Source organism: Blastomyces gilchristii (genome assembly GCF_000003855.2).
Source record: "Blastomyces gilchristii SLH14081 genomic scaffold supercont1.11, whole genome shotgun sequence".
In the NCBI taxonomy this organism is placed as follows: Eukaryota; Fungi; Ascomycota; class Eurotiomycetes; order Onygenales; family Ajellomycetaceae; genus Blastomyces; species Blastomyces gilchristii.
In genome coordinates, this window is record NW_003101672.1 from 1,078,885 (window position 1) to 1,100,635 (window position 21,751).

At 47.3% G+C, this 21,751-nt stretch overlaps 6 protein-coding genes across 9 annotated transcripts; 2 read left to right on the forward strand and 4 right to left on the reverse strand.

The window, feature by feature from the left end:
- Positions 1–5: 5 nt before the first annotated feature.
- BDBG_05520 (peptidylprolyl isomerase) lies at positions 6–2,563 on the reverse strand. The gene is made up of 4 exons (XM_031722200.1): positions 2,289–2,563; positions 1,761–2,201; positions 935–1,688; positions 6–858 (listed from the first exon to the last, which is right to left on the reverse strand). The coding sequence occupies exons 1-4, from the start codon at positions 2,376–2,378 to the stop codon at positions 653–655; spliced, it is 1,491 nt and encodes a 496-aa protein (XP_031579021.1). The 5' UTR covers positions 2,379–2,563; the 3' UTR covers positions 6–652.
- Positions 2,564–2,791: 228 nt separating this feature from the next.
- On the forward strand, positions 2,792–7,927 carry BDBG_05521 (DNA repair protein REV1). The gene is made up of 2 exons (XM_002623967.2): positions 2,792–3,013; positions 3,078–7,927. Exons 1-2 carry the CDS (start codon positions 2,959–2,961, stop codon positions 6,536–6,538), a joined length of 3,516 nt encoding a protein of 1,171 aa, XP_002624013.1. The 5' UTR covers positions 2,792–2,958; the 3' UTR covers positions 6,539–7,927.
- An 856-nt stretch (positions 7,928–8,783) lies between these two features.
- Positions 8,784–10,982, forward strand: BDBG_05523 (DJ-1/PfpI family protein; the record flags this gene model as incomplete). 4 transcript variants are annotated; one of them, XM_031722202.1, is made up of 3 exons in its annotated part: positions 9,369–9,392; positions 9,574–9,603; positions 9,698–10,428. In XM_031722202.1, exons 2-3 carry the CDS (start codon positions 9,585–9,587, stop codon positions 10,426–10,428), a joined length of 750 nt encoding a protein of 249 aa, XP_031579023.1. In that variant the 5' UTR covers positions 9,369–9,392; positions 9,574–9,584. The 4 variants fall into 4 exon arrangements, with proteins under 4 accessions (XP_002624015.1, XP_031579023.1, XP_031579024.1 ...); XM_031722203.1 differs by having other exon boundaries at positions 9,577–9,603; XM_031722201.1 differs by lacking the exon at positions 9,369–9,392 and adding an exon at positions 9,424–9,447.
- BDBG_05524 (uncharacterized protein) lies at positions 10,165–12,511 on the reverse strand. Its single transcript, XM_002623970.2, has 2 exons — positions 10,281–12,511; positions 10,165–10,187 (listed from the first exon to the last, which is right to left on the reverse strand). The coding sequence occupies exon 1, from the start codon at positions 12,263–12,265 to the stop codon at positions 10,649–10,651; it is 1,617 nt and encodes a 538-aa protein (XP_002624016.2). The 5' UTR covers positions 12,266–12,511; the 3' UTR covers positions 10,165–10,187; positions 10,281–10,648.
- A 644-nt stretch (positions 12,512–13,155) lies between these two features.
- Positions 13,156–16,227, reverse strand: BDBG_05525 (aspartate aminotransferase). The gene is made up of 4 exons (XM_002623971.2): positions 15,328–16,227; positions 14,428–15,205; positions 13,993–14,262; positions 13,156–13,863 (listed from the first exon to the last, which is right to left on the reverse strand). Exons 1-4 carry the CDS (start codon positions 15,502–15,504, stop codon positions 13,802–13,804), a joined length of 1,287 nt encoding a protein of 428 aa, XP_002624017.1. The 5' UTR covers positions 15,505–16,227; the 3' UTR covers positions 13,156–13,801.
- Positions 16,228–18,048: 1,821 nt separating this feature from the next.
- BDBG_05526 (sister chromatid separation protein) lies at positions 18,049–21,724 on the reverse strand. The gene is made up of 4 exons (XM_031722204.1): positions 21,604–21,724; positions 19,723–21,479; positions 18,205–19,443; positions 18,049–18,094 (listed from the first exon to the last, which is right to left on the reverse strand). Exons 2-3 carry the CDS (start codon positions 21,288–21,290, stop codon positions 19,305–19,307), a joined length of 1,707 nt encoding a protein of 568 aa, XP_031579025.1. The 5' UTR covers positions 21,291–21,479; positions 21,604–21,724; the 3' UTR covers positions 18,049–18,094; positions 18,205–19,304.
- Positions 21,725–21,751: the final 27 nt, after the last annotated feature.

Here is a 21,751-nt window from a genome sequence, read left to right on the forward strand (position 1 = left end):
TGGAACTAGTCGTCACGTGGGAGCTCTCTTTTCTGCAAAAATCCCGAAAAAATGTCTGCTAGGCGAGTGTATGGACGTTGATGTAGAAGCACAGAAGCACTTACTAAATATACCCCAGTGGTAATATCGAATCACATATCTACAAGATACAGCGACGAGCACCGTGCACTATAAATGCATGCATGAATTGATCAAGTTTCCAGTTATGTATGCCAAAGGGAAATGGAATTTCATGAAATTTCGAGTTAAAATAAGAAAAGAAAAAGCAAAGAAAATCAAGCAATTTAAAAGTAGTACATACAATACCCAGTTCCTTTGCCAACTCCGTTATGATCTAATCATTCCTGATAAATGCCCAGCGCAATGTACAAGTTATCTAAGGTACTTTGACCTCAGGAGTCAGCGGAAATTGCACTATCAGAACATTAAAGGTCTCAAAGCAAGGAAGACAATAGGAAAAAAGGAGAAAAAAATCCCGGGGGAAAAAGGTCGAGGAACAAAAAAAGCGCAGCAATATAACAAAATGTGGCCTGTCCGATGAACAACTAGGCTGAATGATGAACAGGAAGCTTTTTGGACAGATGGTAGATACAAAGCAATCAGAAAAGGGAGAGAATACTAAGGGAAACAAGCACGGTGACTCTCCCTCTGTCTATTTAATGTCAAGAAGTTTGACATCGAAAATCAGTTTCGAGTTGGCTGGGATTCCTGGGAGCGCTTTCTTGCCGTATGCAAGATGTGATGGAATTGTCACTCTTCGTTCACCTCCAACTGCCATGCCGGGGATTCCAATGTCCCAGCCCTTGATTACTTCTCCGCTACCAAGCTTGAATGAGAATGGTGGCCCCTTTTTGTTTGCTATATGAGCCGACTGTTAGTTATAAGTCTCAAAATAGTTATCCAATAGTATGGAAAGTGAGGGGGCCAAACTCACCATCAAAAACTTTGCCATTTTCAAGTTTTCCGATATATCGCATGAATACACGATCTCCCTTCTTCGCTACACGACCAGATCCAAGCTTCTTGTCATCCAGTTTGACTCCTTGGACCTCCTTGACGCCGAGAGTGCCGGCCGAAGGCGCCTTCTTATCGCCATCTTTTTTCTCATCATCCTTCTTTGGAGGGGAAGGGGTAGGGCCCTGCTCAAGATTTTTGGCAAATTGAACTTTTTTGTCAGACTTGGCCGGTTCTGATGTCTTCACTGGGATCTCCACGGCCTCGCCATTGTTTTTCTTCAGCTTCTTCTGCTGCTTCTTGCTAAGTTTTGGCTCGCCGTTAGTAGTGGTCTCGGGTCCCGACTTGAGTGCTTTCGACATGAGGTCGTCCAAGTTAGCACCTTCATCATCGGAATCTTCTGCGGGGCGCTTCTTGCCCTTCTTCTTGTCCTTCTTGGCGGCAGCCTTTTCAGCTTCCTCTTCATCAGTGTCAATCTCAGTGATACGAGGGTCATCCATATCATCAAGCTCATCGCTCTCATCGTCCTCGTCCATGAGATCCAATTCATCTTCGTCAGGGCTCAGATCATATCCGCCGTAATCATCCTCGTCGTCGCTACTGTCGTCCATATCTCCATGCTCATGAGAGGGCATGACATAGTTACCAGTAATGTAAACAGAGTGGGTACCGGTGACCTTGAAGAAGATGCGCTCGTGTTCGCCAACGACGAAATCGAGGGGTTGTTGGCAGTTCTACAAAATGGACGTATGGCGTTAGTTCATCAATAAACAAGAAAATGGAGGTTTGAGTGAATCGCGAACAACCTTTGTAGGATCAAGTGTGCAAACAACGACCTCCTCCATTTCCAGTCCCTCAGAAATGTCACTGTCGACATCATCATCCCCAGTGGCCTTATCTTTACCCTTGATTAACTTAGAAATGGCCGCCTTGAGGTCAAAATCTTCTCCATCCGAATCGTCATCATCGGATTGATCAAGAAGATCTTTCAATGCAGCCGCCTCTCTAGCTTTCTTCAACTTGGCAGGGTCACTGGGCCCTCCGTTAGACTCATCCTCTGAATCTTCCATATCATCATCCTCGTCGCCATCCTCGCCATCATAATCCTCATCGTCAGAATCATCTTCGAGATCCATTCCTGGAGGTGGGCGGACGATCTTCAATGTAGCGCGTGGTGTCTTGCCCTCTGTTTCTGCATCAAACTCAGGTTGAGAATCGGGGTCGATGGCGGCCATGGTGACGCGAAACTAATGAAAGAGACATTATTTGATAAGTAAGACTTGAATAGAGGCTTAAATGTTATGTGCAAACATCAATGACCCAGCAATACATACCATAGCAGAGGCATCCGCTCCAGCAGGGATCAAGATACCGCCCGGCGGCACTTTCACAGCATAAAGCGCAACAGGGTGAGTTGAAGACATGTTGAACTTGACGGAGAGGCAGGAAGGAAAATCAAAGCTGTCAGAAACCAGGAAAAAACTCTATGGCCACAGCTCGAAAGAGGAATGAGACCAGGAGTGAAGAACGTAGTTGGTTGTTGTGCGGGAGAGACCAACACGGGATTTCAAAGGGCAAAAAAAATAAAAATAAAAATAAAAAGTCAACAGCAGCAAATTTATTAAAGTTTCTGCGACAAAATTTCAAGCCAATGATAAGCTACAGAATCTATAGAGTAGGGTATTTTTGACGCTAGGTTAATTTCAGGTTAGGCTCAAATCTGGACCCATTCAAACCATGCGCTTATTGGTTTTATGCGCCCGCTTGAAGCGTTAAAACTGCGCGACGGTGAGCGCTGATTAATTAAATACACGTGATCACGCCTCACGTCGCCACACACCTACCCTCCAACAACGCGCCTGCGTGTCGTTCTAACAAACTTGGAACTGCTTGCCTCTGCCGGATGGATGATTTCCAACTGCAGGCTTGTCGCATCCCTTGGACTGTGCACATTGTGCTGAATAGTGCTGCTGGATATGCTGTTGTCCTCTCACATGCCCCACTATGGGCTCTAGACTCGAATCAGGTTCTAATGCCGTGCGGAAGCGAATCGAGAACCGTGAGTAATACCGTTCTCTCTACAGGCGACCTTTCATTCCCTTCCGCTAATCAGTTTTCCATAGATGTATTTGACAATGAAGATGGGGAGGAATATCAGGGGTCAAGTTTTGGGGGGTTTGGCGACTATTTCCGACGGAAGAAGCTCAAACTTCAGAACCTTGACGCGGAACTCCGTGCCTCATCGCCGCAAAACCCACCTATATTCCGCGGGGTGGTAGCGCACGTCAACGGTTACACACAACCTTCTCTGAAAGATCTTCATCACTTGATCGTGAGCCATGGAGGAGGGTTTCTTCAGTATCTGGACGGGAAAACATCCGCCACTCATATAATTGCAAGCACTCTGACTCCAAAGAAGCGAGAGGAGTTTCGCAAATATCGCATTGTGAAGCCTGCATGGGTGGTTGAAAGTGTTAAAGCTGGACGCCTTTTGCCATGGGATAGTTTTAGGGTAGTGGATGAAGGGCAGTCCCAAAAAGTGCTGTTGTTTGGAGGCGATGGGCAAGTGCAAAGTCAGGTCAACACTCAAAGTCGAAGCTATAAAGATCAAACATATACGAGCTGGTATACGTCTCAAATAAAGTCCAAATCTCTTTATAATGACGATCATATGGAAATTACTGGCGCTACATCCTCAGCACACGGCATGGATGCAGGGACACCAGCGTCTACCCTACACAACGAGCTGCGGGGAACCCACTCCGATGCTACAATGGCCGTATTTCCTGCTCTTGATACCACTCTTGACACTGGTGTAGTTAATCAGGCGATCACTCGTTCTAGTTCCCGTGAAACCTTGGAGGATCCTGAACCGCCTGATGAAATAGGGACTGTGGATCAAGTTACACTTCCCAAACCCGTTTCTGACAAATATAAAGAAAGTGACGCTCATTCTTCAATGACCCCGGAGGAATATAATGCACAACTTCTTTCGGCTCCTCATATGCGAAATTCAAGTGTTGTTAACCCCGAGTTCATACAACAGTTCTACCGGGAATCCCGTCTTCATCACCTGTCGACGTGGAAAGCCGAACTCAAGGCTAAACTTCAGAGTGCGGCCCAAGAGAAAGGCATATCTCGGACGGCGAAGAAGCCTCATGTTACTGGAGCACGGAGATACATTTTGCACGTCGATTTTGACAGCTTTTTTGCCGCCGTGTCAATACGAAAACATCCGGAACTAGTTGACCAACCTGTGGCTATCGCACACGGCACAGGTCCTGGATCCGAGATTGCGAGTTGTAACTATCCAGCACGTTCGTTCGGCATCAAAAACGGGATGTGGATGAAAGCGGCACTGCAAATGTGTCCAAACTTGAAAGTGCTTCCATACGATTTCGCTGCATATGAACAGGCTAGTCGAGCATTTTATGAAGTCATACTCTCAATCGATGGGATTGTTCAAAGCGTTAGTATTGATGAAGCTCTAGTGGATATCACAGGTGTCTGTTTAGATGCTGGTGGTTCGGATGGTCGTGGCATCTCGGAAGGCTCGATATGGCGGGAACAGGAAAAGGCTGATGAGATAGCACAAAATCTTCGCAATTCCGTTAAAGAGCGAACTGGCTGCAATATCTCTGTGGGTATCGGTGGCAACGTGTTGCAGGCCAGGGTTGCATTACGAAAAGCGAAGCCTGCTGGCCAATTTCAGCTTAAGCCCGACGCAGTCTTAGATTTCATCGGAACTCTTGCCGTGAAAGATCTTCCTGGCGTCGCTCACAGTTTGGGCGCGAAACTTGAAGAGCTTGGCGTAACTTTCGTGAAGGATATCCGTGATCTTAGCAGGGAAAAATTGACATCTAGTCTAGGGCCCAAGACTGGGGCCAAACTATGGGATTTCGCACGTGGAATCGACAATACAGAAGTGGGAGTCCAAGCGCCTCGGAAATCGGTATCGGCTGAGATAAACTGGGGCATTCGATTTGTCAATCAGGCTCAGGCTGAGGAATTCGTCCAAAGTTTATGCGATGAACTCCATCGACGACTTGTTGAGAATCTCGTAAAAGGAAAGCAGCTAACCATGCGGATTATGAAACGATCTGCCGATGCTCCTCTGGAACCTGTTAAACATCTAGGACATGGCAAATGCGATACGTTCAACAAAAGTGTCAACTTAGGGGTAGCTACTAATGCTAGCGACATTATTGGACGGGAGGCAATTACAATTCTGAGAGGATTCAAGTTCTCTCCAGGTGACTTGCGAGGCCTTGGGGTTCAAATGACGAAACTAGAACCCGTTAAACAGAATCATGCGAGGGAATTGGATAGCAGCCAAAAGCAGATTAGTTTCAAACCGGCAAGTCCTACTCGACAACGCGAGACACCGATAGATCCTGATGAAATTAACACCCCTCGGAAAGGGGACACGACTAGCGAATATTTGCCCAAATCCCTCCAATCTGCTCCAGGTTTAACTGATGCCTCACAAAAGCCATTGAATCTTACTGGGACGCAATTTGTGATGCCAACCCAGGTAGACCCGAAAGTGTTGACAGAGCTACCAATGGATATTCGATCAAAATTTGCTCCTAAGCAGACACATATTCAGGGGATTCAGTTTCATGGTGAATCTCCACGTGCAGACTCACCCTCTCCAGCTGCATATCTACCGCCTCAATCGCAACTCGATCCGGACATGCTTGCTGAGCTACCTGAGGATGTTCGAGCGGAAGTCCTGGGTTATTACAAGCGACCTCTAAGTCCTCGCTCAGAATCGCCACAACTCGGCACACCACGGCATAGTAAAGCTGCGATCTCAAAAGCTATCAAGAAAGCCATTACTCCCACAAAAGCAAGAGCCGGGCGTGCACGTGGACGGCCTAATAAAAACCTTGCTGGGAATAGCACCCTGATGCAATCTAATTTCATTCTTACACGGCCTTCAGCCGATCCGACCTCCGTCCAGGCAGATGTAGCCTCAGCTGCCTCACCCCAAGCTGAAGCCGACGGCATTTCAGATGAATTCCTCGCTGCATTGCCGGATGATATACGTCGTGAGGTGCTCGAAGAGCACAAACGCTCCCGCCTCCAAAAGAGAGCCGGCCTCAACCTACCTCCCCCGACCCGCAGATCTCTTTTCCCCAAGCCCACTGTGCGAACACCAGAACAGAAAACGATCAGTCTACTCCCTCGCCCGGAAAAGGTAACTTTCACCTCTAAGAAACTCTCGTCTCTCCCAGAGTTGCGCAAGGCGTTGGACGAGTGGTACGGAGCCTTTGAGACGGAGGCCCCATATGAAGAGGATGTAGCGGCACTGGCGAAGTATTTAAAACGTGTGGTACTTGAGGAGAAGGATATTGCGAAGGCAGTTGCTGTGGTTGGGTGGTTAGCATGGTTGATCGGGTCTTCGACCGCTGAAGAGATTCAGCCAGATCAAGGTGGCAGTTCTCCGGAGGTCGGAACATCTAGCACGGCCAAAAATGCCCAGGCAAGAGAAGGATGGGTCAAAGCACTCTGGAGCCTTCGCGATAATATTAGCGATGCTGTCCAGGAAAGAGGTTTACCTCCAGTTGAATTCACTTGAACGTGGACTGGTTTAGCTGTGCTATCTATCTATAAACGCGCCTTTTGGATATGTTATTGTTTTCGCTTGTTATCTTTTGTGCCCATTCTAGGTAGCCTCCAAATGCTACATTCGATCTCTACCACTGCCTAAAGTCAAGCTCGTCACGATTATGAGAGAAGGGTCAAGGGAAAGATTCAGAGCGATTGACATACTGAAACCCTCCAAAACGGAATCGCAAACTCTCATTCTCGTAAATTTGGTCGCTCATACATGCTTCAAGAACACTTAACTCCCACATCACAAAATTCTTCCTCTCTCTCTATATCAAGATCAACGCGAATGGCGCCCTAGGCTCGGTACTGTCTGTGAATCCCAAATACTCCCTATATTCCGGGGCACCAACCACTTTCTAATTCCTGGGCTCTTCGATGCAGTGCGAGGATTGAACCCCTGATCAACCGCTCTGTAAGTCTCGCCGGGGGTCCATGCAAACGCTTTGTTCATAACGGGACCAGCTTTTGGTACATCCTCCTCCTTCCTATCTTCAGGGGTGAAGTTCGCGCAGGTCTAATACTTTGTCCGCTAAGGCAAGACATTCCAATTTTTAAGAGGAGGATGACATATATTCCAGAGACAGAATATGACCAGTCCTCAATCCCAGGGCGCTGAAAGCTTCAGTTTCTGCCAAAATAAGGGGGTTATGAATCATTACTTTCACTCCTTTACTTCCTCTATGAGTGATGTAATATAACGTGCAGATATACTTGTCTATACAGCCCAGCGTGAGCTAGAAGCAATTTTTTTTGTCAATACTGATGCAATATGCAGGAAAGGACAACAGTTGAATGTACATGTACATGTACATATGAAATGAACCCTCATGTCCTTACGAAGCGTTGTCGTCACCATAGGCAAAAGTCAACTCGGGAAATAATGAATGGTTCACGTAACTATTTCATCTCTACTCCAACATCTCAGGGAACCCTACTATAACTCCTTGTATTGTAACCGTGTGATGCGCTTCAGGTATAAGCTTGAGTTCGAAAATATGGGATTGGAGTCTTGCTTATGGGATGGCTCATGCTAATGGAGGTCCCTCCCCGTAAACTGCAAAATCTTCGCCCTTGTACGATGGACATGTAGTTACCTAAATGTCATCAACTGATGAGCTTAATCGATTGTATTCCCTAGATTTATCGAATACAGCACCGGACAATGTCCACCTAAGTCCGTTCTATTGTAGTATCGAGAGGCTCCATATAGCCCCCGAGGCTCCGTTATTAAAGCTCCGGCACCTACCCATAGCTCAGGCTTGCGTCGTCTAGTTATCCCAGCCACAGCGGACACCTCCGTCAACACCGGAACTATTACCGCAGGCGCAGTAATTCCCCCAACTTTTCATTCGCCTGAAGGAAGATGGACTTTGTGCTAATACACGCTCGTGGGCCGGTCGTCGGCTCCAAAAATCATGCCGTGATTTTCAAGCTCTAAGGCACATCCAGCCTCAACGATCGATTTGGAACATGGGGTGAACTGCCAGGGGATTCTGTCCAGAACAAGCACTGCATCCAAGTAGCGGCCATTTAATCCCCGTCCGCAGCAGCGCTGAAGACCATGAGATTTCTCTCCCTCGCAGCCGAGATCGTTTCATTCAATGGGACCCAGCTTCAATGCTCACGGGAGAGATATCCACGTTTTGCAAAAAAGATACATGATTCGGCTTCTCAACGCCATCCACCTCAACATACATCACAGACCGACCAGGAGCCAAAGCCAATAACTGATGACTGGTATGCAGGGAAAGAGGCAGCTTCGGAGGGAATAGACTCAATGCATGTCGTAAGGCGCGGATTCCCTGGGTGTCTAGCTCTATTTCCGCTCTTGTCTAGGGAGATGTGGCAGTAGGTTGCAGCGAAGGTTTTCTTTTTTACATGCGCGCTGAATAGGAGCCGTAATCAGGCCCCCTAACACGAGGCAAGGGTATTTGTATATAGGCCACTGAAGACACTGCCAATGTTTCTCAAAAGGCCTGAATTACCTCGAATAAATATAAAAGTGATGGTAAGTGATATATGGCTACAGCGTATAAAAAAAAAAGAAAAGAAAAAAGAAAAGAAAAGAAAAGAAAAAAAAGGGAAAAAGAAAAAAAGAAAAACCCCCGCAAACTGCAAACTCCGGCCTGCCTGATCGCCTCAGGGGCGAGCTCTGTCGTAGCCGATTGCCGAATTCTAATAACTGCAACTTCTCCTCCTCGTGAATTTTAAAACTATTGTCCTTCGGATCTGCGAGGCAGCGCTCTCCAGATGCCAGAATTCAACTGCGAGTGTGGCATTGTCCGCCTGTCGAACAGACAAGAGAGGAATCAGTTCAAGTTGTGAAGTTTACAGCCGGACTGTCAACAAAGCAAAACTCCAAACTGGGCCAGAATCCAGACATTTTGCCGGGGCTCCCGGTTAACCACTAATAATATCTTGTGGAGAGAAAAGCTTTGCAAATATTTAAGCTGAGAGAGCAGATAGCGAGCTTTGGTGACCCCCACAGTGTCAATCACAGGGCGGAGAACTGCTGAGAGGCGATCGATGGCTTTTTAAACTCCGCGACAAGGGCGGCGGGGCCAAACGTAATATTTATGAGCCATTTCGAGGGTATTTTTGGACTAAATAACCGCGGCTTCTTGTTCAGGGGTGATAGATATATAAAAGCGAAATTGGTTTGGAGGCGTTGAGAATTATCAATATAAAAGCGCAACTGCTGATACCTAGACCAGCGCTTTCGAAACTCGATCAACAGGATAAAAGCAGGATTGAATTTCTCTGCATCGACCCTCTCTGTAATTTTAAGAACGATATTGAGCTTGGATACCCACTTGGAAGTGAGTTTGACAGCTACCCAGCTAAATAGCTGCTTTAGTCCGCTGCTTGTCCTCTGTAATTCTCTCTCATTATTGCCTTTTGATATTTGATATCCCCCCACCATTGATATACTTATATTGAGCTTTCAATGGCCTTATTTCCATTCTCTAGTATATCATATTAATCTCTTCGTTTCTGCAGCAGTCGTAATTATGGCAGCGAATGCATCAGGTAAGGGAACCAGTACATCCCTAAACAGATCTTTCCATCCCCACGTTTTCGAGCTGTATCGAACTCGCACCAACATAAATAATTGAGACCTCAGCTCCCGTCCACTATGCCGTGCTTCTCTTCCCAGGCTTCCAGGCCCTGGATGCTTTCGGACCCCTAGACATCCTCAACATCGTAGCTCTAGAGCAAGAGATACAACTATCAATCATCGGGCCAACCATGGACCCTGTTAGCACCAAGTCCCCAATCCCAAACTTCTACACCACCACCTCAACCTCCCACCAATCCGTGGTGCCAACACATACCTACGATGCTCCGCCAGAGAACATCGACGTCATGATCGTCCCTGGAGGATTTGGCACGAGGCACGAAACCATCAAGCCCACCGTCCAATTCCTGATCGAGAGATACCCGCGCATTCGTTACCTGCTTACCGTCTGCACCGGGTCGTACGTGGCTGCACAGGCCGGCATCCTTGATGGCAAGAAGGCGACCACGAACAAAATCAGGTTCGACCTTGTAGCGGCGAAGGCTCCGCAGGTAAACTGGGTGCGGCAGGCGCGGTGGGTTGTGGATGGGAATATCTGGACATCCTCTGGCGTCAGCGCTGGGATGGACGAGATGTTGGCGTTTGTGCAAGAGGTCTATGGGAGGAAACTGGCGGTGAAGGTTGCAACCATCTTAGAGTATAATTGGCATGAGGATTCGACAACGGATCCTTTTGCCAACTCGCCCTTGGTTGAGATGTATGGCGCCGGAGCTGCGGATTGGTATGACTTCAGGGCAGCCACGGCAATTGGAAAGGACAGAGCAAGCAGCCAATAGTCCAGTATGTTTGTGATATTTTGAATCAACAAGCGTGTTAGTATGAAGAATAACATGAAGAATCCCAAGCACACCAAACAGTAAAGGAACATATTGTTATTGAAGAGCTACCGAGAAGTAGCTGTATTCAAAATATCCAATGAGCACCCGCAACTACAACGGCTTTCCGAAATTATATAGAAGGTATATATGTATGTATGTATGTATATGTGGACGGTGATTAAATCCTGCTCTCCGCCGCCATCAGCCGCCTCCTATTTCGCTCCGCAATCTCCATCAACGCATCATACGCCCTCTGATCCTCTCCCCTTAACAACATCTCCCTATTGATAGGCGGAATTTCCGCCACAAATCCATACTTGTCATCAATATAACCATAGCAAAAAGCCCTTCTTCCTCGTCTCCCCGCTGCGCCTCTACGTTCACCCACAACACACCTCCCCCCCCTCTCCTCCTCATCTTCATCCCCACCCAGTAGTAATGCCTCACAACGGCCCGCCTCCCTCTCAGTCCCCTCATTTCTCCGCCAACTCGCCTCTTTAAACTTCACCTTGGCAGGTTCCACGCAAAACTCCACAAGCCGCTCTGGCCCCGCCCTCGCCAGCGCTTCAAACAACTTGCACCACGTATTCCCAACATCATCAGAGAAACATCTAAAAAACTTCACGTGTTCCAAGGACCGCGCATGCCTGGCAAAGAAATCAATTGTGCTGGGAGCAGTAATAAAGCAAGTATCCAGCACCAGCCTCTTCAGTGCCGGAAGTCGCTGCGTTGGAGGCAGAGAAAGGGGACAATAAGCAGGACCGCTGTTTTCGCTGCCAAGCGGCCCGTCCCGGGCTGCAATGTGCAGGGATGTGGCGCTCGATAGATGGTTGAGGAAGTACGTGTCCAGTTTGGAGGTGAAATCTTGATACTGGAAGCAGGTGTTGATGGCATAGTGGCCGATGTTGTCGGCGGTCATTAGACTGAGTTTGAAGGAGTGGAGGGTGCTAAGGAAGTGGTGGAAGGTGGGGGAGAGATAACTGGAGACGGGGTGCATGGGGCTGTTTTTGATTTCTAGGGATTTGAGTATTGGTGGCATAGGAGGGGATTGTAGTAGGCCTGCTTGCGGGGGGGAAGAAGCAGTGATATCAACAACATTCTTGCTAACAGCGTTATAGACGTCGCGCATCAGTGCTCTCCAGGGAGACTGCTCCTCCCACTCGGCGGCACCGTTGTCATCCTCCGTCTCACCGCCTATGGCGTACTGTTCAATGTACCAGTCACTGTCGTGGAAGCGCCAGTGGATGAGGAGGTGATTCAGATTCGGAAAGCGGGAGAGGCTCGACAGGATCTCCGCTGCGGATGTTGGAAGTCGGCATAACTCCGGTATATTGATCTCATTCTCATCATCCTTGTTGGAGTTGTTCTTCCGGTGACCATTTGCGAAATATTCGTCCTCCATTGCCAGTTTCATGGCCCTCGTATCAGTGAACCAGAGCTCTTTGGTAAACAAGATGTAATTCCTCGCGGCGTTGGTCATGCAGCGCAGGATTGAGGATGCTGATGTCTCATTGTTCTGAAGAACGAGTTTCTCGAATGTATACGGGAGAAGAGCCGTATAGTAGAAATTGCATGTCAAGCTGAGGTTGCGGAGATCTCGCTCGAATATGCCTTGTTTCCCGAGAGATTGATTGCGAGTCTGAACATCTAGCTCCTCGGGGGTTTTGTACGATTGGAGGTGCCGGAATATTAGGAATTGTAGCTCTGCGGAGAGGTTTAGGAGGGGACATGCCATTTTCTTGATGAATTTCTTTTCTTGGTTGAATAGAAAACACGCAAACTCGTCCATGCTCATGCTTTCAAGAGATCGTGAGGTTCAAGATACAGAGCCGCCCCGGATTAGCATGGAGTAGAGCAAGTCCATTCAATCTCGTATTACTCCCGCCTAATCTCAACTCGCCCAGCAAGGGCATCACAATTACCACACGAGGAGGATGTACGAGTCAGCAATCTCTCTGTGAGTCTCTGAGCTGAGTTTTAAGAGATATGAAAAGACTATTTTTGAAGAAGTTGTAGAAATTATTTAAAAGCCATATTTACACTGGTATATGACCCTCAATTTTCGTCAGTGGCCACCCTAATATTTTAGTGGCATTCTAACCATCATTCGGGAGGGGGGGCGCGTTCTCAATTATCCTCATAAATAGGATATAGCTTCTCGTTCTTATTATTTCCCCCGTACGTGCCTATACTCATTCTATTATTATCATCAAGATGGATCTCTTTGCTACTCTTGAACCCCCTATTGCACCTCCAGAAGCCCCAGAAGCCCCAGAAGCTCTGGAACCCCCTGCTACACCCCCAAAGCGATTAACCCGCGATCAACATCGAGATATCCTTCTCCTTCGCAGTCTTGACTGGACTTATGAAAATGATGCACTTTGAGGAGTAGTTAGAGCTGCCTGGGATGCTATAACAGTGGAGAAGCTGTAGGAGCTTATAGTAGAGATGCTAGCTCGCTGTTAGGCAGTTAGTTATACAATATGATTTCTACGTAGTCTATGCTATATACAATGATGATGAGAACGCGCTCCAAGCGCGCCAACGCGAGAATGCCACGTAGTTATATCCCCCCGGAATGATGGTTAGAATGCCACTAAAATATTAGGGTGGCCCTGACGAAAATTGAGGGTCATATACCAGCGTAGAGATTGTAGATTTAGCTGACGTGAGACTCGGAGTCCGTAAATAGACCATTGATTTGAGTATAAGATTTCTGGTTTTTTTTTTTATATATTAATTAATTAATGGAAAATCAATTAAATAGTTATCAAGCTATTTCTTATAAACCAGCGGTGATGCCTAACTAACTATATCCAAGGTGTGTGATGTCTATATAAATCTCTACTGACTGGCATTTCCGGCACACTTCTACTCCCCCCCCAGCGCGGGCCGAGCCAGCTGGCCGAAAGCAAGCGAGCAATAATGAACACGTCTAACTGTGTCCGCGCTTCAAAGATAGAATATAAAACCGCCGATGGAGTGTATATGTATTCTCTAGATCTACTACTATAACTAACTATTTGTATGTATATATTCCTAATGATCATTAAAGCCATCTCATCTCAGCTCTATAAATGCTTTGTATAATACACCGATGCCGCATTTAACCGAATAAACGCCAACTTGATACCATGATGAAAGATCTCGGGATGTATCCTTGTTTCGGATAAGCGTATGTATGTAGTGTAGTAGTGTGTGTTATCATCCTCTATTGCTGATGGTTAACAAGAACGAATAAACGATGCCAGGCCATTTATTGGAGGAAGGTCCAGGATATGATGCCGACGAAGGGGCTTGATTTCTTTTCTTTTCTTTTTCTTTTTCTTTTTCACTTGCCTCTCACCACCGCATCAAAGGCGCCGGCGACGTACTTGATGTTGTCGGTGGTCACTATAAACGATGGAAAGCCGGTTGAAGCGAGGCGGTCAGCTATGTGTCTTTTACGTTTCTTAATTTTAAGAAGAAAAAAAGCAAAGAAAAGTGAGAAAAATAAAAAATAAAAAATACTCAGTTACTTACGCCCTGAAATCGACGCTCTCCCCGAGTCAAGCATGTAGATATGATAGTCCTCCGCGAGGGTCTTGATCTGCTCCTTGGTCAGGCCGGTGTACGAGAACATGCCGATCTGATTGATGATGTGTTCCCAGTTGCCTGGCGTGCCCAGACGGCGTAGCTCATCGTACAGTGCGTGTCGCATGGCTTTTATCCTGCTGCTCATGATAGCCAGGTCTTGTTTCCATTCAACAACGTTGGCGGGATCGCCGAGGATGATTGATGCAACTCTTGCACCTGTTTTGGGTTGTTAGTTGTTAGTTGTATTATAATTAATGCTCGTTGGACGCTTTGGCCATAGCCGGATTGGATTGTCTTGTTGCCAAAAAAAATAAAAATAAAAATAAAAAATAAAAATAAAAAATAAAAAAACTTGTTCATTCGAAATACGAAATAACATACCATAAGCAGGCGGCGTCGAAAACTCCCCCCTCTGCAACTCAATAAGCTGGCCCCTAGCCCTCCGCGCCGCATCTTCGCTCTGACACAAGAGATGGAACGCCCCAACCCGCTGCCCATAGAGGCCCAGGTTCTTGCTAAAGCTCTGCGCCACACACAGCTCCATCCCACGGCGGACAAACTCCCTAATCGCCCAGGCGTCATTATCTAGATCCCCCGACGCAAACCCCTGGTACGCCGAGTCGAAGAATGGGAATATCCCCTTCCGCTGACACAGAGACGCAATGGCTTCCCACTGCGCTCTCGTCGGGTCCAAGCCCGTCGGGTTATGCGCGCAGGCGTGTAGCAGGATGATATCACCCCGCTGCGCGCTCGTTTCCAGCGTCCTGATCATGCCGTCAAAGTCGAAGGAGCGGGTTGGGGCGTGGTAGTAAGGGTAGAGAGCGATCTTGAGGGGGGTTCCGGTGGAGCTTGTGGCGACTAGGTTCCAGATCAAGTGGTGGTTTGCCCATGTGGGATCTGATAGCCAGATTCTTCGTGCGGGGCTAGTAGATGATGACGACGAGGAGACGAGACGAGGGAGATGGTCTTTCAGAAAACGGGCACCGAGGTGGTTTGCGCCTGTTCCTGAAATTGTCTGCAAGCTGGCAATGCGGCCCTTTGCGACGGGGCAGTTGGGGCCGAAGACCAGATCCCTCGCCGCGTCCACGAATGGCTGGTATCCTGGGATGGGAAGATATTCATGATCGAAAGTCGGATCGTCACACAGCAGTTTTTCGGCCTGGATTGTCAGGGTTAACAAACACTATTTTTCTTAAATCATGGGAAGCGCATTTTGCTTTTCATTTTCCCCGGCAGGCCTCAGATACCCGCTCAATGGTTAGAGTAACTACATGTACATACCTTTCTCACGATATTTAACCTCCAGCTCTTGGCTTCATTGTCTCTGTACACTCCGGCTCCAAGGCTCACTTTCTTCGGTGAAGTGTCCGCGGCAAATGTTGCCATGAGGGCAAATACCTCATCGTATGTAGGAATTTCCAAAGTGCCGAACAGGCTTTCCTGAGGTACAGGAGCCATTGTTCAGCGTGTTAATTGATATATTGTTGAATTATGTATTAGAAAACAAGCAAGAGAAATCCCAAGCTTTCTTTTTCCGTGTATGAGATTTGGAATGAGTGAAATAAATGAGTGGGAATGGGATCAATTTGCCAATCAGTAGTGAGTGTCAGTCTTCTCCTAAACGCTTCGGAGTCAGACCAGTAGTTAATAGCAGAAAATGGAGTGGAGCAGAAAAAAAAAAATTTTTATATATATAATATACTTCAACATAAAATTTTCCTTCTTCATTCGTTTCCGGCTTCGGCAATTCGGGGGGCGAGATTTGCCCTTATAAGTTTGTAACTGGGGGCCTAGTTATCCAAAAAACTCTCCCAGCGGCGGGGCGCAGAGAACCCTCCCGTACGAGCTATTTCGCGGTCAACACCGGGGACTCCGCGCCTTTTTTAGTCCAAAGGGGGCCTCCGGCGCGTGATCAAGGATATAGATAAGGGAAACATGATAATGATGATATGTGATAGGAGGATAAATAACTTAAATAAGACAACCTCTCCTAGCTTGTTATCAAAAAAAAAAGAAAAAAAAAGAAAAAAAAAGAAAAAAAAGAAGTTCCTTGGGTCGAACTCTAAATGCCGAGACTCGGCTATGACGCCTACGCAGTTATGAGGGCTGTGTTTCAATGTTCGGTGCAAAGGAGCGCATCCGGCTAGATAGCTGGCGATTGAAGTTACAAGTTACAACTAACTTCCGGCTCCCAACAGACAAGTTCGCAACAAGCAACCGGCCTTTATTACTGGTAACATGTACATGTACATACATGTCCATGTACGAGGGTATTTTTTTTGTTCCGTTTATATCCACACTCCCCACCCGCGGAGGGTCCCGCAAGCAGAAATCTCCCCGGTAAGAAATTGGCATCTTTCGTTGCAGTTTTATACGATATATATATATATGTGTGTGTGTGTGTGTGTGTTCCTTGGAAGGTAATAATGTAACTATATGCTCTCTTTTGCGGGGAGCCCGCTGTCGCAGAGAGCCTGTTGGTTACAAGGCTATTAACTACCGGTGTGCAGCGCGACAGAGAGCGCAGCTAATGACCAGAGTTGTGTTCTTCTCAGATGCTACTTGTAACATCACTGAGCAACCATCCTAATCATTTGAGAGCCATTTCGACCGTGAATCATCATTTCGAGTGTAACGATTCTTCGTATCCCTTTTTTTTTTTTGGGAGTTATTTTGGGGTGATAGAGAGAGCCCTTTGTCTCTGGATATCAAAATGAATAATCACCTCGTCTCTACCGGAGAGAAAAGGGGGAAATTGCTTTGTCAAAGAGATCTTGATCCCGTCTAATATTGCTTCGTCGTGCTTGTGTCCCTTCAACATCCTCATTTGAAGTGCCATGTGGATGTGGATGCAATGTATTGTGTACTGCATAGGTTCCGGTCGGGGATGTGAGACCGTTAAACCACATGCGCTCCTTTCAAAACAGCCGCTTGAAAACGGTCATGCTTCCCTCAACTCGGGGCAACTATGCTAGTCCACCCGAGCATTCATTGTCCAGTTTGGTTTGGAATGTGTCGCTCGCTAGTACGACGCTGGTCGCGGTTCACATCAGCACCTATATACAACCGTACTGTGTTTGGATATCTAGTGGGTTGGTTGATATTTTGTCACTATTAAAGTTAGATTACCCTGAGCTTATCACGGAAACAAACCTACACATGTAGCTGAGAAGTAGTAGGAGCAGGCAATTGTCCGAATTCATGTCCTTCATAGTACATAGTTACATAGTAGCAACAGGGAGGGACGAGCAGAAAAGAGAGCGTAGACAAGCCCTAACCCTAAGCCCTAGTTACCCTAGTTACCTGTAACTACCCTTCCCCCCCAGCTGCTATGATATCGTTTCGCAGCTAACTAACTAGTTATACTAGTTAACTAATCAACTAACTTAACTTATCCAACTCCCGACTTTTGAACAATGGCGATCCGACCAGAGCTCCGGGCAAAACGAGATGTATCCTGCCTTCATTTGCATGTCATAAGTTACTGCACGTTGACCCCAATAATAATAATAATATCAAACTCCGCACCGTCGAGTTATTTCCCCAGCTAATCGCCGAATCCCACAACCAATCCGGCCCCGGCTATCCACGGCGTCGAGCTCCATGGACAAACTTCTTCGGCTCTACACCTCCGCGCGCCAAAGGGCGGAGGAGGGGTTACAAGCGGACCAAGTCTATCCAACCAGTTATTATACAGATATTTTAGCAATTATTACCTAATGGTAAGGGAGCTCTGCCAAGTTCCCGGCAATGATGATCAAGAAGATGATAACCGGGCGGCAACTTCGGCGGTCATTCTGCAATAATAATAATCATCATTTGAATCTATCTCTGGCCGATAGGTTGTTTCTCGGAATATACCCCCTCCTACTTACTATCTCGTACATACATGCCTAGATATGCCGCATTCCAAGTAAATGCTGATGCGCCGGGAACCTCATCCCTTCCCTCATACCCCCCAAGAAACAGCCGGTATATCCTGCCCGAACCGGGGGGGGGGGGGGAAGGGATTGAACTGACCACCGGAATGGTGGACTAGCTCACTTTGCTAAAGAAATACAGGTGGATAAATGAGACTCTCATCAGTTTATATTATAACAATCTTAAGAAAAGCTAGGTGTGTATGAGAAGTAAGAACGGAGGATAGGTTGGTCCTACACTATCAATCGTAGCTCCCGTTAGTTGTTGACAATTGTTTCTATTTATAATAGTATGTATGTATTTAAATTTGGCAACAGCCGAAATCAGCATGAGCTGGCTTCACACTGGCGATATGATTGAAAAACTGCTTATTTTACATGCATCAAGGAATGAAAATGAACCGACATGATACCTCATATGCCTGGCAGCCAGCTGTGACATTTAGAGGCCGAAACGCAATATTCAAAAGGATAAGAAGGAATGGAATGCGAGAATAGAACAGGTAGAAAATAGGAAGTCTCCGAGAAAAGATGGATGTAGTTATAAACGATTGAGAGCAGCGTCATCGCTCACGGCAGCCACGGGTGAAGAACCTGACTGAGCCACGATTTAATCAAAAGAGCCAAAAAGACAAGAATGTTAGATGAGAAAATAAGAGAACAAAGGGATGTGTTCCGTTCCAAATTCAAATAAAATAATATACCTACAAATCAGGCAGTGCCAAAGTGCAGCTCAAAAAAAAAAAAGAAAAAAAAAAAAAAGAGGAGGAGGAATTATACAAAAAAAATATTAAAAAAATCAGTAGAATCAATAGACAGGCCGCACTTCGTCCCACTTCCTCATCTCCCTAATACCACCATGCCCACCAATGGTGGCTGCACCATCCTTCCCCTGATGAGCTTCCCCGACAACTCCACTCGTTTCTTCTGAAGACAAAGAAAAGCGTACTTTAGCACCAACACTACTCTCCCTCCTTTTCTTCACAGCACTATCCCCACCAACACCCCCAATCCCCCCGACCCACTCCCAAACCCTTGATACATCTCCCGCTCGCCCCTCCCTTACCGACGCGCGAACATTCGCATTCCCTTCCACGAAGCTCCGCACCCGCTTCCACAACCTCTCCCGTCTACTACCCTTCAACTCATCCCGCAGCACGTCATCGCGCAACTGGCCAATAGAAATCCACGATTCTAGAGCCTCGCCGCGAGCATGCAACGCCGCCTGCGTCGCGAGGCGGTCTAGGGTCATATTCACTAGCGAAGGGATGCGCGCAGCGTCGGAGCGGCGCGCAAGCACCTTCGAACGTGCATATGCCGCTACAGCGACCAGGAGAACTAGAAAGAAAATAGGGAATCGATACGCGAAGAGAGAGAGGCGTAGATGCCGTCGGAAGGCGCAGCTGAGTGAGAGATGGGAGAGTGATGTTGAAGTGTATGTGACGCTGTCGGACGGGCTGTGTTTTCGTGAGGGGTGCTGTTAGTCGCGTTAAAATATGTATGTCAGACATAAGAGTAATTTTGTAAATGAAAATAAAATATAATAAATAAAGATAAATCAAAGAAGAGAAGGTGGAATATCAGTAATAAAATATGGAGGCCTGGCAGCCACTTTTCTGCGCATAACCCGTTTATCCCATAATCGAGCATTTGACTCAGATTCCCAGCAATTCATGACAAAAACAACACATAACTAAAATAAAAAAAGAAAAAGAAAAAGAAACGAAAAGAAAAAAAAAAAAAAAATATTCCTTACCTTTGGGTAGAAGTGACAATCTCGTCACGACTCGTTATTTCACCAATAGCTCCTCTCCAAAGCTCCTCGAACTCCTCCTCACTCATTCCCTTTCTCTTTTTCTTGTTCAGCTCATCCTTAAGCTCAGATGCGGTCATCCCCGGAGACGGTACTTCAGTTCCATCCGCTTTGTCCGGTTCGCCGCATTCCCACTTTGCCCTTCGCTCTCTCAGCGCATCAATAGCTCTATCAGCAACCGATTTTATGCGACGAACTTTCTCCCCATCAGGCTCGCAGGTGGGTGGGAGCGGAACTAAACCTCCAAGAGACAAGGGGTGTGGTTTCAGAACGAAATCTTGCTCGCATCTAACATCAAACTCTGGGTAGCAAAATGCATGCGGAGGGCAAGGTTCACACTTTGGTTCCAAAACCTCCGCCCACTCTGGCACTTTGGTATCGGCTAGCGACCAGTGAGGCTTCCCTACGCCGCAATAGCCAATCTCAATTTTCTCCTTGCGCCACCATACACCAAATCCACCCAGCAGCGAAAAGATCACCATCCACGGGGCAGCTTGACTGAGCTTTCCCTGTTTCCGCGCTTGTCGCCGTCGGATAACGGAGGTCCGGCCCCCTTTGGCTGCTGCCTGCTCTTCGGCCAAAGATTGCCACTCATCAGGAGTAAACTCTTCTCCAGGCTCTAAAACGCCATCTTCATCCGATTCTTCAACCTTCGGAGTTGAGAATCGAGGAACATTCACTTCAAATGTTGGCTTTGATGGAACCTCCACATCCTCCTCTTGCTTTACTTTCACCGGCTCCGTTTTTCTCATTCTCCGGCCATAAGTGTCTGGAGGCTCAGTTGAATACCTTGTGCTGCTTCTGCGCTTTCGCTCAATACTTACTGTCCTAGCACGAGCATGGTGTTCGGCTTCTATCGGAGAGCTTCCACTCTGGAAGGGATTATCGTCAGTGAAAACACCCTCGTCTCGAACCTTGTGTTTGGATGGAGTAGGTAAAATTTCGGAGGCCGCTGAGGCTCGAGGAGTGGAGGGTGTTTCGCTCTTCCGCGTTTTCCGAGATGTAGATCTCCGTGGTGTTTCTTCTATTGAGCCCAGGTCTTCCCCCGTTTCGGTATCGGATTGTCGGGGGTGTTTTGCCGTTGTCCTCTGTCTTCTAGAAGTCGAATGTGGTGGTCGCTGCGAAAGAGCACTTTCGTCTGTCTCAGCTGTAGATGCCCTCGTGCTGGTTCTGGATCTACCCCTCCGCGATGTAGCCGGCGTAGATGGTGGGGCAATTGATTCTCTGCCCTGATCCGCATCCTTGCCCTCCAATGATGCTCCATTTCTAGGCATGTTGGTAATGCCCTTACTAGTTCTCCTCACTCGGTCACGCTCCCGTAGCAATTTTTTAGCATGTGGGAGCACTTCGTTTTCCAGAATTTCAATAAGCTGTGCCTTTTTCGCAGAGGCAGGGTAGGAAACATCATGGTTAACGAGTATCGAGCGGATGCGCGGAACAGTTAGGGAAGTAAGATCAAAATCTGGGCTGAGGTACGCAAGCTCATTGTTGCTCTCTGAATCTGAAGCCATGATGGGAAGGGTGTGTAGCTTCTGCCTGCCCGCTGCGGTGCAGGACAATTATTCGCCCGAGAGGGGAAAAAGTAAGAGAAACGTGGAGTAAACGGCTCAATCACATCTGTGGAAAAAGGATTGCACTGGTTGGCCTGCGGGACTTGCCTCTTCCAAGGAAGCAAAAGGCCGATGGCTGAAAAGTTTGACCTGGACAACAATGAGCATTTGCTACTGGTATCCCGGGCAACGGCAAGAGGATAGGTGGGGTGGAGAGGCCAAGGTGTACTACTCCGTACAGCAGCATTGAACAGGGGCTAAATCAAATACATACCCCAGTCATAAATAAAGTCAGAATCGCGTAAAACTGCGTCCTAGGTGTTGGTAGGTGTTGGGTCAATAATGAGGTGAGATGGACGGGTGGTTCCAGGAAGTTGACAAGGTCTCCGTTGTTGGCGAAGGCAACAAAACAAACATGGACG

Coding starts and splice junctions, on each gene's coding strand:
- BDBG_05526 (XM_031722204.1), bottom strand. CDS start 21,290: ATGGCTTCAGATTCAGAGAGCAACAATGAGCTTGCGTACCTCAGCCCA. Junction 19,444..19,722: donor ATTGTCACTTCTACCCAAAG/GTAAGGAATATT, acceptor CGCGACTAACAG/CACCCCTCACGAAAACACAG.
- BDBG_05521 (XM_002623967.2), top strand. CDS start 2,959: ATGGGCTCTAGACTCGAATCAGGTTCTAATGCCGTGCGGAAGCGAATC. Junction 3,014..3,077: donor GCGGAAGCGAATCGAGAACC/GTGAGTAATACC, acceptor AGTTTTCCATAG/ATGTATTTGACAATGAAGAT.
- BDBG_05525 (XM_002623971.2), bottom strand. CDS start 15,504: ATGGCTCCTGTACCTCAGGAAAGCCTGTTCGGCACTTTGGAAATTCCT. Junction 15,206..15,327: donor GGTTAAATATCGTGAGAAAG/GTATGTACATGT, acceptor CTGACAATCCAG/GCCGAAAAACTGCTGTGTGA. Junction 13,864..13,992: donor GAGAGCGTCGATTTCAGGGC/GTAAGTAACTGA, acceptor CATCGTTTATAG/TGACCACCGACAACATCAAG.
- BDBG_05524 (XM_002623970.2), bottom strand. CDS start 12,265: ATGAGCATGGACGAGTTTGCGTGTTTTCTATTCAACCAAGAAAAGAAA.
- BDBG_05520 (XM_031722200.1), bottom strand. CDS start 2,378: ATGTCTTCAACTCACCCTGTTGCGCTTTATGCTGTGAAAGTGCCGCCG. Junction 2,202..2,288: donor GAGCGGATGCCTCTGCTATG/GTATGTATTGCT, acceptor CTCTTTCATTAG/TTTCGCGTCACCATGGCCGC. Junction 859..934: donor AAATGGCAAAGTTTTTGATG/GTGAGTTTGGCC, acceptor CGGCTCATATAG/CAAACAAAAAGGGGCCACCA.